This window comes from Cynocephalus volans, chromosome 6 (assembly GCF_027409185.1).
Source record: "Cynocephalus volans isolate mCynVol1 chromosome 6, mCynVol1.pri, whole genome shotgun sequence".
Classification (NCBI taxonomy): Eukaryota; Metazoa; Chordata; class Mammalia; order Dermoptera; family Cynocephalidae; genus Cynocephalus; species Cynocephalus volans.
Window position 1 is genome coordinate 131,835,449 of NC_084465.1, and position 15,609 is coordinate 131,851,057.

The 15,609-nt window shown below is 39.3% G+C and overlaps 1 protein-coding gene across 6 annotated transcripts in view; it reads left to right on the forward strand.

Moving 5' to 3' along the window:
* The window catches only part of CELF2 (CUGBP Elav-like family member 2), a 305,972-nt gene extending 292,760 nt beyond the window's left edge, over positions 1-13,212 (forward strand). For 5 of the 6 annotated variants that reach the window (XM_063099375.1, XM_063099374.1, XM_063099376.1 and 2 more), the window contains exons 12-14: positions 3,847-3,990; positions 7,694-7,865; positions 9,246-13,212. In XM_063099375.1, the coding sequence (XP_062955445.1) occupies positions 3,847-3,990; positions 7,694-7,821 (272 nt within the window). In that variant the 3' untranslated portion in view covers positions 7,822-7,865; positions 9,246-13,212. The remainder of the gene's footprint in view (positions 1-3,846; positions 3,991-7,693; positions 7,866-9,245) is intronic. The other variant, XM_063099379.1, reaches the window with a different exon arrangement.
* Positions 13,213-15,609: the final 2,397 nt, after the last annotated feature.

Here is a 15,609-nt window from a genome sequence, read left to right on the forward strand (position 1 = left end):
AGTTAATGCTAAGAATTAATTAAAACTAATTATGAAATGGTTAATGAGTTAGTCCAAATAAGGATAGTTTGTCATTCTTCCTTTTGATTGAAAGCAAAACCTGCAACATGATAGCTGTATTCTTTCTGACTTGTTTAGAATATGGGAAAGAAGCTAGAAAAGGAAATACTAAGGAAAAAAATTTTTAATTTCTTTCCCTGCTCCTTTACCCTTACCCCACAGTTCCAAACTGCTCTTGTCTGAATACTTTGACTCTAAACATGGTGTTTTGTAAGAAATAGAATACCTTTACTTTGTGAAGCTCTGAGTTTTAAGGGGACACAGCTTAAGAGATATTCATGTGTAAAATAAAGAAAAAGAATATTTTTCTTTTTTATAAATCACTAGAAATGAAAGATATATGAAAGTCTAAGTTACTCTTTATTATTTCAACTTTCTTTTTACTCATGACTGGAACTATTGCAGGTTGTTTAAACATGCACAACTCTTCAGACAATTGTGGTTCACCAGGTGTGTGCAAGAGACCTTATGTCATAAATACCATGTCTTCCCAAAGAAAAGTCTGTATTGAAGCTCTTTGTATGGGGCCTGACTACCCTGGTGACAGATAAGGGTGGTAAGAGGGATCCTGTCAGATAATGATATCCTCACACAGAGACTGCAAAGCCGATCCCCCCACATGGTTTTAGAGAATGTTGGTCACTTCTCCTTTATCTAGCAGCACTTTGTATCAAATTATATAGCCCGTGTCACTGAGAAGTTGTCAGCCACCAAAAGACTCAAAATTCAGTGGTTTAAGGATAAAGTCTGGACCCTGAAACAACAATTTTCTGAGTTGCTTCACCCCAACCCACTGCCCTAAATTTCCTTGCCTTGAGTTTTAGGGATTGCTTGCACAGTAATTCCCCTCTAGGATTAATGTAAAATAGGTCAAAATAATAATTGTCAACTCCCGATTATTCTAATTTAGGTTTGTGGGCTACCAGTAGCATGGTTTAGGGTTTTTTAATTTTTTTGTTGCTGGTGGTGGTGGGTTTGGGTTTCTTTTAATCATCTCCCACCTTCTTTTACCTCTCTTCTGATCACCTTCTCCTCACCTAGTTAATGTGTGCTCAAGAAACTTAAACCATCTTAATATTGGCTTAAGTAAAATGTAATTTAAAAGGCAGATTATATTAGGAAGGGAGGAGGAAAACAGAATGAATTCCAATAGTGAATATATTTTTAGACTTGCTGCTCCACAGTTCTGTCCTTTAGTCAAGAGAGCTGAAAGTTGACTTGACGTATTTAGTTATATACCCTGGTGTGTTTTTCCCCCACAGAAAAATGAACCAGTCTAGCTTTGTAAAGAAATGGTTTTAATTTTTCCCCAGCCAAATCTTCTAAAGGGTTATGACATCCCTACAGATCTGAACCCAGGAGAGCTGATCACCTTTCCTTGCCATTCCTAAATATCCTCTGACTGCTCTCACACCTTCCCATCTTCCTTTATTTGCAGGAGGCAAATCAGACACATTCAGGTAATTAGAGCCTCCAGTTGCCCAGTGAGAGGCTGGTGGGCACTGGTGGTCTCATACAGCTTTGCTCCTACAGACAGCCCGAGGGCTTCATGCTAGATCAAGTACTCTGTGAGAAAAACGACACATGAACACCCCAGCCAGCTAGGACCACAGGATAACACAGTAACTCTCACAAGTTAAACAATGTGTACTAGGAGAAATCTGACAAAGGATGACTTGTGAACAGGTTTTTACTACTACTGGGGGTAGAGGAGAGGGTGATACACAGGTGGAATCCTCAAAAAAGTTAATTTAATCCTTGGTAACAGCCACCTTTGTTGCATACAAGGGAGGTTGTCCATATGAAAATACTTTTTGTCATTTTAATGTTAAAAATGGGGGCAGGAGGTTGCAAAATCAAACTGTTTCTTCGTGATGAAAAAAACTGGGGGTCTACACCAGGCACTGCTTTTGGTATTTTTTCCTAGGAAAATAATTAACAAAAGGGCAAAGCCTACTCAGGTCTGTTTACCTGTCTCCATATTTTCCTGGTCTCCTCATTTGGCCTAGTTACATGCAGAATGTACAGCATTCTGAATGCAAGATTTTTCAGGCAAACCCAGTAATCTTTCTTGTGCATTAAAATTGTATTTTCTCCCCAGGATTCAGGAGGTTAGATGTACTTCGCAATTCAAATTCTGTCCCATTAATCCTCATTTGTACATGTGGATCTTTTATTTAGAAGGAATGTTAAATCTAGTGGTGCTAGCTTTGACCAGTATACATGCTGCAGAGGACATGCGTGGCACAGTAGCACTCTGAACATCCATTTGCAGTGCTGTGGGTTTTGCATCTATTCATATTAAATTCTGATTTTTAAGACATTTTTTAAACCAGAAAACATTTGGGGACTTAAACCCTACAATCATGTTCCTTTAAAATACGGACTGCATCCAACCCTCATTCTGCATCCAGCTCATTCCTATATAGGAGGAGGATGTCTATGGGAATAAAAAGAACTTTGTAAAAATAAATGGATACGCATCTTTGCAAAAAAATGTCAAACCAAGTTTCCCCCCCCATCCCCCACAAAATAAATCATAAAAGAAAGAAGTATTCTAATGAGTGGGGTTTATTTTGTGGGGGGTGGGGGGAAGAAACTTGGTTTGACATTTTTTTGCAAAGATGCGTATCCATTTATTTTTACAAAGATTTTTGTCCCTATTGTATTTTTCTCCAACCCATATGCATAGACACCCTCCTTCCTATGTAAGGAACCCATAGCGGCCTATCCCCCAGGGCTTCCCAGTGGGGCAGTCAGGCCTGGGTCATCTCCTGTAAACATTAGCTGAGGACCCATGAATGAGATGCACAAGTCACTTTGCCAGTCTGTGAGCCCCTTTCCCTCCCAGACACCAGGCCTGGAACATCCAGGAGATATCCAGCCTTTATTGTCCATCCAGCTCATTGGGATCCCCTTTTTTTTTTTCTTTTTTGCTTCTTTTAACTTTCAGGTAGCTCTTGTACAGGTGGGTAGAGGGTTAGCAGAGTGAAATGGAGAGGAACTTGAGCACTTACCTCTCCACCCACTGTAGCTAAAGAAGATCTTCCCTGTTCTACCCTATTTCTTGTTCTCATATTTGCTGGAAAAGGGGGGTGGAAGTGAGGACCTTGGCTTAGTGCAGTCTTTGACTAGCTTCTACATCCATTGCATTCATTTCCAAAGCTAATTCCCAGTGGCATAGTTCCTGTCAAAGTTGTGAGACTCTAGCTACCTTTTTTCCCCTGCCTTGACTCATTGCCAGTCATTTCTAATAAAGATGTTTATTAGGCTGTTAAGAGATTTGATAAAACTAGCTGGATAATTAGGTAAATGACTGAGAAATCTGAACAGCATTCCTGCTACATATGTTATTCTAAATTGCTGCAGTTTGTTTAGATTGCACAGAATACTCTCTTCTTCTCTAAGCCAGTCTATACATAAGAGAAAATAAGGCCACCCAGGAAAAAAACCCATGTCTGTATTCTCTGCCCCTCCTGCCCACTGCTACGATCTTCACCCCCGTGAAGTGTGTGCTAATGCTCATGAAGCGCATGTGACCCACAGAAGACCACCAGTGAAAAGGAAGCCATTCATAGCCAGTGTCTCTTTGGAAATCAGGAAAACCTAAAGGATGAGTGCTTTCCTGAAAGACGTACCAGCACTTGACACTTATCCGTTTTTTCTCTTTTAATATGAGCGAAAGCCAAATGATTAGCCTACCTGTTGTTAAAGTATTCATAGGAAGAGGCTTTGAGAACTAAGACATGAGGGGATACCTTACTCTGATTTTCTTTTCCTCCTTAGGTCCAGAGGGGGCAAACCTCTTTATTTACCACCTTCCACAGGAGTTTGGAGACCAGGACATTCTGCAGATGTTCATGCCTTTTGGAAATGTTATCTCTGCTAAAGTCTTCATTGACAAACAGACCAATCTGAGCAAGTGCTTTGGTATGCAAAAGAAACCAAGCTAGAATGTTGCAGTAGGTTCCCAAGTGAGGAATCATGGGAAGGAAAATGTGAATGACAAATATTTTTAGAGTCAAGATTTTTAGAGTCTTGTGTGGTGGTGGTTCCTGATTTTCTGCATGTATGTAAGCAGATTTGGGCAAAGTTGTTTAATCAAAAACAGGGGAAGGGGCTATATAAAAAGGAAGGAGCTGGAAAATTAAACTAAATGCCCATACATTAGGGTAATGTTCTGTACTGTACTATTAAAGTGCCTTACTACATATATTTAATAATCTTTCATTGTAGAGCAATAGCTGTTTCTTCAAGCCTCATAGATTGAACCATGAACTTTTATCAGATGGAAATATACAGTTAACACATTGTAATTTAGGCTGTCCTGATACAGAATAGTGTTGTAGACACTTTTCCACTAATTTCTTACCCCCTCCAGGTTTAATATGACTCAGACATTTTAATATGCTGTGGGTAACACATTGTATGGGGGGCTTGTATTAGTCCCTTTCTGTTACTTATTCGAACAAAATACCTGGAACTGGGTAATTTATAAAGAAACCAAATTTATTGCTTTCAGGTTTGGAGGCTGGGAAGTCCAAAGTCCCAGGAAGCACATCTGATAAGGGTCTTCTTCGGTGGTGGCTTTACAGCAGTGCAGGGGTCTCACATGGCAGAAAATGGTGGAGCAAAGAGAGACTCTCACATGCTGTACTTTTAAAGCTCTTAGAACCACACCCATGACCTCCCTTATTAATCCATTCAGTAGAGCATGGTCCTACAATCTAATCACCTCTTCAAGGCCCCCACCTTTCAATTATAATAGGATTTCCCACCCTCTTAACAATCACAGTGGGGATCAAGTTAGGGGACACAATCCATATCTGGGCTTATCGTTCAAGCAACTTGATACACACACACACACTCACTCACATACATTCACCAGCAGGGATGCCATCAGGCTGCCACCAGATTGCAGCACACCTGACAGGATGGGCGGTTAACGCAGTGTCTCAGGGTTGGGTAGAACACTGCATTGTGATGGGATTCAAGGGCTGGAATCCGGGATTCTAAGATTGGCAGGGACTGTGTGAGTGGCTATAGAGCACAGGAGTGTGCAAGTATTATCAGAACAGTGGAAAACCCAGCTCCTCAGTGCACCAGCTCATCCTGCCAACCTTCCTCAAGTAGCCTGGACCCTGCCTTCTGTGGCTTTTTCTGCTCTGCAATAGAGTAAGGAAAGCCTGCTGCATGCACTGATGTCTTATACCAGGAGGTGTTTTATTTCGCAAACCCTTTTGGCCCCCAAAGTAGTTTAGAGACCAGGCAGGATGTTCCGAGTATATGTTACTTGCTCGCAAGCACTGGCCCAGTGTGAGGTAGAACATTTGCTTTAATCGCTCCTGCAATTTACTAATGCATGGTGGGTAGTAAGTAACAGTATAAAACAAAATAAAGTAAAATAGATGTGGGCCAAAGGAAACACACAGAATTGTGTGTTATAAAGAAAAATATCAAAGGTAGAGTGGTTCTCAAATAGCCAAAAACTCAAACTTTCTATTTGGCTGACTGGTAATCAGTAACCAGTCCAAGGACAGTGTTTTGGCTTCTAAAACTATGTTATCGTAGTGATTTTCTAATTTCTCCGCTCTCACCCAGGAAGGTCTGCAGTCTCTGTTGTTAGGGGAATTAGTATGTCAGCCATTATAAAGTCACCGTTTTTACCCTAGTGGAAAGGTTGTCAGCCTGAACCCATTACACCATCGCTGTCGCTGTGTCAACTACATAAACCCCCTTGTAATGGTTCATGAAAGGGTGAAATGGAAATTAAATTGTTATATAGGGTATATGTGTGTATTTGAGTGTGAGCTTACCTTCAGGAGTCTTCCCTGCCCAAGGTTTTGAGGCAGACTTTTATATTTGTCATAGCTAAACAATGTTCTAGGCTCATTTGCAGACTGGAAAGGGATTGTGCTTTATGGTTTGACTTGAGAAAATATTTACCGCCCCGAAAGATTACATCAGCCCACAAACTACTTGACCAATGTGTTCATAATGATATAAGCTATAGCTATGTTTATCAGCAATTATTTAGCATTATGGACTGCTTTCAATTTTTACTGAAAGCCTTAGCATCCCGGGTTTTTCACCAAGCCACCCTAATTTTTCAGGGCCCTGGTTTGCTGGATTGCTACTCATGAGGTGGTACCTCGCTCTTTCACTGGTACTGCCTGGCCCTGTTTCTTTATCCTCCTCACCCTTAACCCATTTCCATTCTTTAATCATCTTGCTATGTCTGGATAAAGACCAAGAGGGAAAGGAGAAAAGTCAGAGCAAAAATCTTGGATTTGAGACCACATTTATTGGGAATTAGATTAAATAAAAATTTAAACAACCCCTTTGCAATACAGCCTGCCTGTGAAAAGCTTTTCTGCCTTATGCCATATGCCCATTTTTATCAGCTGAGAAGAGATGCTGCTGCAAGTACATTTATGTCCTTTTCTTCCTCCTCTAGTTTGTAAAGGAATTTTCTCTTTAGCTTTAAATTTCAATAGTAGATAGAGATGCCTACTATAGAAACTTCTGAACAGCTGATGTTCAGGACTGAAATTAAATCTGTGTAATAGCTTCCTTTCAACATCAAAAGTAGGTAGGAACTGCGCAAGCCCACCATTTGAATTGGCATTAACTAAAGCTGTCCTTGTACCCCTGCCCCTGCTTTCCCCCCCAGGGCTAGAACAAATTATATGATCAGAATTCTCTTGTTTCTGGGTCTTTGCAGAGCATCATAAGTTCTTTTTCAAGAGCATGCCCTCCCTTCTTTTTTCATGGTGGTGGTTGCTACAGAGAAGGATACTGGGAATTCTGTTAAGATGATTGTTAAGCCCTAAGCTATTTAGACTGTTTATTCCCCAAAACTTTGGGAGATGAAAGGTAGCAATTTTCTTTCTGTTGAATTTATTGGAGCTCTGAAAATGGAAATACAGGTAAGAAGAAAGGCCCAGCATTTCCCTAGGTTCCTCTCATTAATAACTACAAAATGTTAAAAATCAGGTATAAATTATTCTAGAGCTTATTCACTAATTGACCCATCCTCTAGCCAAACAGGTGTCGGCTCGGCTCGGTCTGTGAATATATATGTGGAGAACTGGAATTAAAGTGAGAGTCTTTGGCAGTATCCACTGTTACCCAGCCCCTCCCTTGATCATCCTGCCTTAAGCCTCACCCGGTTGGGACATGTGAGCCTCTGGCAGCCCTTCGAGGCCTGGAATATTTATACCACTGCTTATATGAGTAGTGCTTATTTGTGTACCTGGGGTTCTTTTGGAAGGATTCTAAGGGACTTTAAAAACAAATAGATTTGACTGAAAGCAATAGATTAAATTCACTCAAACAACTGAGTTCAAGATTTTAGTTTTCTGAGGAGGGGTTTTGTTCTACATGATACCAAATTACCAGACCAACTAGCTTTGTCACTGCTTCTCAGTGGACATTTCCCATGTTGTCCCTGAGACCCTGCCCTGTGCACAGTAAATTTAGCAGGGCTGGAAGGAGACTTTGAGGCTGGCACACATTACTTAGCGCTTGCACTCACACCATGCCAGCCAGCCCCAAAAGCCCTGGTCCCCCTCTTCTGCACTGCTCCCTCTCCATGGTGACTCCCTCCTGCCTTCCCCTTTGTGTTTTCCAGGTTTTGTTAGCTATGACAATCCCGTCTCTGCACAAGCTGCTATCCAGGCTATGAATGGCTTTCAGATCGGCATGAAACGCTTGAAGGTGCAGCTGAAGCGCTCCAAAAACGACAGCAAACCTTACTGATCCTAACCCCAGAGGCTCCCTGCTCTTATTTTAGCTTTCTTAGGGTAAGTCCCATAAGCCAGCCTGTTCTCAACAGGAAAGGCAGAGGAGGACCACATTGCCAACTTTTACCAAGAGAGACGGTTATTTTTACAATAAGGCCTCCATTCCCCCCACTCCCTCCACCCAGTCTGCCATATTAAAACTTGGGCTACCTTGTTTCTATTGAGTAAACTCCACCTCCAGTTGTGCCACTGTATTTCATTTGTTTTGCGATTTGAATCTCCTTTTACCTTTTTTTTTCATTTTTTTTATTTTTGCTTTTTTAAAGAAAAACATATACACAAATAAATGACATCTTGAGAATTTAAAAGGCAAACAAACGTAATGTGCAATTCTAACTCTGAAACCACTGGTGCCCCAAGAGCACTGCCTGGAAAATTCATCCTCCTTGGCCTGCGCCCGCCCCTCCAGAGGGCCGGGGCGGTGGGGACGGTCTTTAGAAGTTAACTTGGTGGCCTAGCGAGAGGGGGAAGCCAGGAGAAGCACTTACTCAAAACAACACAAAACGTCTTTCCACTCCATCAGTTGGTTTTAATAAGTAGGATTTTATTTTAGGGTTCAAAGAAACATGACAATTTATTGATCAGATTATTACATTGGTTGTCTATTTTGTTATTGTTTTATTTTAGTTTTTAGAAGGGATTAATGTAAAAAAAGATTTAGAGATCTGTTTCTTAAAGCTACAGGGTTTAAAAATAAAATAAAAATGAGTGAAAATACTTGATGTTTCTTGAAAGATAAATTTAATAATAATAAATAAATACATAAATAATACTTAAAAAAGAAAGCCACAGGCCTGTAAATTTTATTTGTAAAAAAAGCATTTCTATTTTTATACAAAATTTTTACTGCCTCAGAAATAATGGAAGTTATTTATTGCCTATTGTTAACTTATTGGGTACCTAAAGAGCAGTTCTCTGTCTAGCTAGAACCTTCTGAAGTAGTCTCTAGAGGAATTGTTCTAGGAATGGGCTTTTTTTCACCGTTGAACCCTAGACCTAAAGTTCATGCTTTATCCTCTCGTTGTTCATATCTGTCTGATGATTTTGTTCGTAACTTCCATTATCCAGTTTACAGTTCAGTTGTCTGACTTTCCCCGTATGTCACATTTGTTGAAACTGGACCCTCTCCCCTGTCCCTTGCCAGTCCCTCACCCCAATACACCTGGAATCCATCCCTTCTCACTCTCTCCAGATGGATTCTCTTGGGGTTTCATTGTGCTGTGGATAAAGAGTGTAAGAAATGCAAATTATGTGAATGGCTCGTAGACTCCCTAATGACCTAAGATTTGCATTAGTTTATCTCCTGCACCCTTAAAAGTGATTTTGTTGCTGCTGCATAGATTCTGTGTAACTTTTTACTCTTCCTTGTTTTTTCCCTAGACATCTTCATGCCCGTTAGTTCATCGTTTGCCTAGCATGTCCCTGTGGCGTCTCAAAAAAAGTTTCATCGTCCCGTCATTGTTTCTGATGTCTTTCTGACCTCACATCACATTTGGTTCTCCTACTGACCTTTGATCTAGTTTGACCTTTGAAATTTGCATGTGACCTCATCTAGCTATGAATTCTGGGAAGTCAATGTGAAAAACATTGCTGCATTCATGCAAGACTGAAATTTATTATTAGACAAATTAATTATAGAGAATAACCTGTGGCAAAAATGTTTCCTTCTTTTTTTTTTCTTTTTTCTTTTCATAAAACAGACTTGAAAGTATTATACAGGGATTGGCATTCTTCCCGGTCACTGGTAACAATAGCAATATGTGTCCAGGGACACAGAATGTTGGTTTCTAACAGACTACTTCCAAAAACAGTTTGAGAAAAAAACTGTCTGATTTTAAGTCTCTAGAGGTCTGTAATAGTTTTTACATTTTTCAGGCAGTGTAAAGTTTTTTGATAAGGCCATTTTAGGTGGCTCACTTTCTCATTAAGATATATATATAGAACCACTTTTTGTAGATTAGTATAAGAAAAATATTTACCCTGTTTTGGGGCAAATGCTACCTATTTGTGTCACCTTTTGCTGAACTGACTCACAGTTAGACAATCCATGGTTTAATGCACATGAAATTACCTATATTTTATACTGTTTCAATGTACAGGAGAAAGGTTACTGTAAACTGTGTTATGTTGGTGCTTCTGTGAATTAAGTTGTGGTTTCATCATGAGTCTTATGGTCTTAATGTTCTTTGTTGATAAGACAAGTTTAGAATTGGTTTACTTAAAACAAAAAAGAATTTCAAAAAAAAAAAGTTGTTTGCTTAAAAAAAATTTCATGTGAGGGGAAAAAAAAAAAACCTATTCCAGAATAAGTTTTGTGTTGGCTTGTGAAGCATTGATGTCATTTTTTTTTTTTATTGTGGACTATTTAGATGTGTTTGTGTTCAGCAAAATGTGATTTTTTTTTCTTTTAAAGAAAAAAGTGAAAATATATAGTGCCAAATTCCAAAGGTACGTCCTTCCTAGAGCTTCAGTGTGTTTCTTGTGAGAAGTAATTTGATAACATGGGTATTTTATTATGTGTTTTGTATAAATCCCTAATATTTAAAAAAACAAACAAAAAAAAAGAGGTTAAAAAGTTTGTTAACTTGCTATCCTGTGGTCTTGTTGCCTGAAATTGTTATTGTTTGTTATTTCTCTATGATGTTTTTTGTAAGACATTGTATAAGTGCCCATGTCTCACTTTTTTAACCACTCTGCACATCAATGCTGTGAAGGCAACCTCACCATGTATTTTCTTCATAATATATGGAAACCTCTAAGGTGAGAAAGTTTTGAACTTTTAACCCTTTCTACCCAGAGCTATCTGGAATGTTGGTAACTTTTTATACTGTCATCATGAGTTTGTTTGGGGGTGTTTCTATCTAATTTAGATAATTTTTCATACATATATCTTCTGAGTTTTTTGTTTGTTTTTACTATTTTTTGTCCTTTGGGTGAGATCCAAAAGAAAAAACTCTACAAGGCAGATCTGAAGGGGAAAAAAATAACTCTCCAATTTTTTTCCCTACTCCATTTTTTCTCTTTTTTTACTTTTGATTATTTCTGGTAATTTTTTTTTAAAAAAGAATTCCTAATGTGCTGCTGGAATTCCTTCTTCAGTTTGAATTAAAAACAGTTTATTGGATAAACCGTCTGAGGGGAAAAGTAGGTAGAGTCAGCATTTAAACCTTGAAAACTCTGTAGGCTTTTGAGATCAGGTTTAGTGGTATGTTCTAGTTTAGAATATTTTCATATACCTTGCAGTTAAACGACTTTGAGATGAGATAGTCTTTTGAGGGATTTTGCTTTTGTTTCTTAAAATACTCCTAAATATTTCTAATCAGCCATTGTGGTGGGGATTCTCTGACCCCAGTGGATACCTCTGAATCAGCAAGGTATCTGGAGTTAGAAGCTCACAGCTTTTCCTGCCTTTTTGTTTTTTGGTTTTTATTATTGAACACATTTAAAGGAGAATGACAATATAAGTAAAGCTCAGTTCTTTATCAAAATTACTGACCAAATACCTAGCACCAGTTCCTGCTGCCACTTTTTAAAGTGCCATATGACTTTGACCTTCTGTGAACAGATATCTTGCTGTCTTGACAAACCTTAATGTCATACCTACAGCCCCAACACAAACTCCAGCCTTCCTGATAGCAGGCCCTGGAAGCTTCTTGGTCTCAGCTGCATGTCCCCTCCCCTCTCCCACCCTGTTTGGCTTAATGGGTGTGTGGATGTGACAGCCCTGGGATGGAAAGGACTAGCCTCTCATAATGCAAAAAACAAAAACAAAAGTTTCCTTCTTATAGCACATGCACTTCTAATGAAATTATTTGTATTATCCTCACACGTGTTTACTACTGCTGGGGGCCTTCCTTCATCCTTTGAGGGCTATTTTGTACTTCCTGCAGCAATCAGCTTACTAACAAAAATTATCGCACATGCCTCTCTCATATATTAATTATATGGTGGTGTGTAGACACATACATAAAAACACAAGAGAACACCATTCAGATTTCTTAGAACATTTCATTCAGAATCTCTTCATCTGTCAGTTACATAAATCTCAAAGAAAATTTTCTGATTCCTTCACTGAAGCAAACTGCCCTCCTCCTGCCCTCTTTTCCTCTTCACCCCACTGCGTCTCCCGCAAAAGAGAAACTGAGCGCAGCTGACAGGAGGCTCAGGCTGGGCACTTTGAGTTGAATGTTTCTTATTTTGCAGACAACCAAGACAGTCTATTTAGGGGGAAAGTCCTTTTTTTTCTTTTGTATGTTCCATTGTTAAAAAGATAACCCTCCTCCTCAGAGACAAACTGTCCTTTTATCCCTTCATTCACTTATCTTTTAATATCAAAAGGAAAAAGCTGCAGGGGAGCAGAGGGCCTGTGCCAGAAGAAAAAACACACAGGGAAACTGCTTTTTTAAATCACGTGTAGAGAATAGTCATTTTTAAACTAAATGAGAGAATTAGATAAAATGGCAGTCCTCAAAGGCGTAACAAGTTCATCTTTCTTTCACCATAGGGGTTATAGTTCTTTGGCTTGTGCTACTCTGGAATCATTTTACTGTTTCTGTTTTTATTATCTTAAGTGCTAATTAAAAGAAGAAATAAAATTTTTAAAAAACCTGTAGTTCCATTACCTTTTTGAATAATGTCATACAAAAAATGTATTTGTGTTTTTTTGTGCTGTGAGAATTGTTGTTTGTAGATTAATAATATCATTTTGTTTAGAATTACAAAATAGTTTTTAAATATTGTCTGAGAAAAGCCAAAGTTAATGCAACCTAGTGGAAACTGTAAGACCATTTGAGTATTGTTTCTGTTTTATTGATGCATTTGGATTTTGTTGTTCGATGGAATTTGAGCCAAAAAAAAAAAAAAAACAACGCAGGCTTTCCTATTTCTACAACTGATTGTACTTATGCATTTTGTACCAGTGGAACTTTTTATACTGGAGATTAAAAAAAAAAAAATGGAAATTTTTGTGGCTTACTCTAGTGGGCCCCCTGACAATGACTGATTTCAAGTTTGATTTCCGGTTGATAGGAAGAAAGTTGTTTTTCTTTTGAGAATTAAAAACTTTGGCTTGCTTTCTTTTTTCCCTTTGCTTATATCTAGCATTAGAATTTTGTCTTAAAATACAGCGGTAAGTTTCACTTTTTATTCTGTATTGTGCAGTTACACAATAAGGTAATTAGATTTAGAAGTACTCAGTCACTTTAAGTGGATAAATGTATTAGTTAAAACTTTAGGGGTTTGCTTTTTTGCTGTTTAGATCAATTTTCTGATTCTTCTGTCCTCATTGTGAACATAACTGTGTAGTTGAAATAGTCAAACTTATTTTTGTAATGTATGTTATTGTGTGATGCGGTTTTTTGCTTCTGTCTCCAATATTAAACCATTTTCCTAATACTTGTTTCTCTCTCTGCGTGTTGTATTGTTGGTAGTCATTATATGTTGGTGATACATCTGCACACCTCACTGTTTCACGTATGTTTTTTTTCTATATGTTGTGTAAATAGATACAGTCGATTCCACCTAAGTGAATATCTGATTTGGGGAAAGGGGAAACTGTACACCAGCCACCTTTATTTATGTACAACAAATCATTTTCATTACTGCTTCCAAGGTTTATACACTTTTTTCTATGGTTTACCTAAATAACTGCCACAGAGTTGGACTTGCCAAAATGTTTTGTGGCCTTTTGACCACACAGAGTAATTTCACCTTCTCTCCTCTCCTCTTCTCATCTACCCCTTCCCTTCTCCCTCCCTCCCTCATGAGTATACACATGATATGTGCAGTTCTTAATGTTCATTAAAAACTGCTGCTGGGGTTTCTTCTATCTGCCCGTGAGTCCAAAGACATATCATTACAGTCACTCTTCTTAGAAACTAATCACCTTTTTAAAAAAGGTGAGCTCTCCAGGGAAGAAAAAATAAACCTAGCTGGTGAATAGAGGATGTGAAAAGGGCTAAACTTAAGTCTGTGTGTTGCCATCAATCAATAGATGTGAACAGAAAAGTTATTTCAGTGAGTTAACTGGATCCAGGAGTGGCTTTAACTATTAAAGGTAACAGAAGAGAAAAATATTTCCAAGTGCTCAGATGGAAGCTCTACTCAGTCTGGTGGGGGTGGGGATGAGGTAAAGTTTCGCATGGTCATACCTTCGTAGTATGTTGTCCGTTTCCAAGTGACAGCTAATAATGCCACTCCCTCCTGGATGAACACAGTGTTAAGAATAAGCGTTGGCCCCACTACCACCCCATCCCAGTTACCAAAAAGAGAAGAACTATTCCTTACATGCTCTCTAAAACTGAAGCCACAGGCCCTCCGCCCTTTTCCGTCCATCTCCTATGCTCAGGAATCTTATGATTGCTCTTAAAGTGCTCTTAAGAGATTCCATCGACGTTTGCTCCAGTCTTATCTCTTTTTCCAGTTTCTCAGACGCACAAGCTGTGTCCAACTCAGGCCACCCAGCACCTGGCAGCCATCCTCTGGGTGCCAATGAGGTTTTCCCCTGCAGGTGCTCAGTCTCTTCACCCTCTGGTTTCAGCAGCCCCTCTGGTCCCAAGATTGCAGTTTCTAGTTGGTTCAACAAGAGAGGGGCCTAGGGAGGTGGAAGAAAGGAGGCTCTCTCCTGTATGCTGAACACCTCACTGGTGGTGACTTCCACAGCTCCAGGCCTACACAGATGGGAGCTGACTCCCTGCCGAAGCTCCTGCTCTAGCTCATCACAGCCTGCCTCAGCCTGCCTCTGAAACCCACTGCTTACCTTCGTGGGGAGAGATGGCTGAGGGTGTGATTTCTTTTTCTTTTCTTTGAGAGGGAGGGGGTTGGAAAGTATGAGGGAGGGGAGTGGGGGGAAGGAAGTGATCAAATTGTTTCCCAGGTGCAAGTGTTTATCTTTTAGACACATAAGTACACATTTCCACCATGTGACACAAGGCAAAATACTCATGCTAAGTAAAGGAAGGGAAAAACAAAGCCAAATTCTCCAAAGAAGGGGATGAAAATACCAGCTCCTTTGAGCACTTAACCACTGTAAAGCTGGTCCCTGCTTAAGTTCCTACTTACAATTTTGATGATATAAAACACCGCTGCAGTGTTAGCAAGGTGTGTCTGTTTGCCATGCACGGACCACCCTGGGAAGTGACAAGCGTCAGTGTTTGTTTACCTTGCTCTGGGAGCCACGCGTCTGGCCAGCCCACAGCAGGCATGTGCGGTCTGTGGCCGGACTCTTGGCTGGCAGGCTGGGAAGCCCAGTGAAGGCAAAAAGTACTGTGAATCGTTCCTGATAAGTGAATAAAACGTGACCGAGCAATCAGCTCATTCACTTATCAGGAATCGACTGTTCTGCTGATTCGCTGTTTTTGTTCTTCATCTCTGTTGTAGTTCACTATTTTTGCTGTGTTCTGTTTTCTCCTCTCATGCTTGGGCAAAATCACTGGGAATATTTTCATGTGACTATGAAACGTTTATATCGAGTGAAAATGGTATCTTAACAAAATCTATGCACTTGCTATCAGGAACACAATACTGGATGTGTCTTATATATATTGAACTATATAGTACTCGATTTCTTAAATAAAGCTTAAGAAAGGACTGTTGTGTGTAAAATTAATGTGATTATTTTTCAAAGCAGTGTTTCTAAGGGGTATTTTTGTTCTTTTAAGTCTTGAGTGATACAGGATATTTTTCATTAAAATTATATCGCTGGCTTTATGACTTAATATTCAATAAATTGACTTTGGAAACAAAA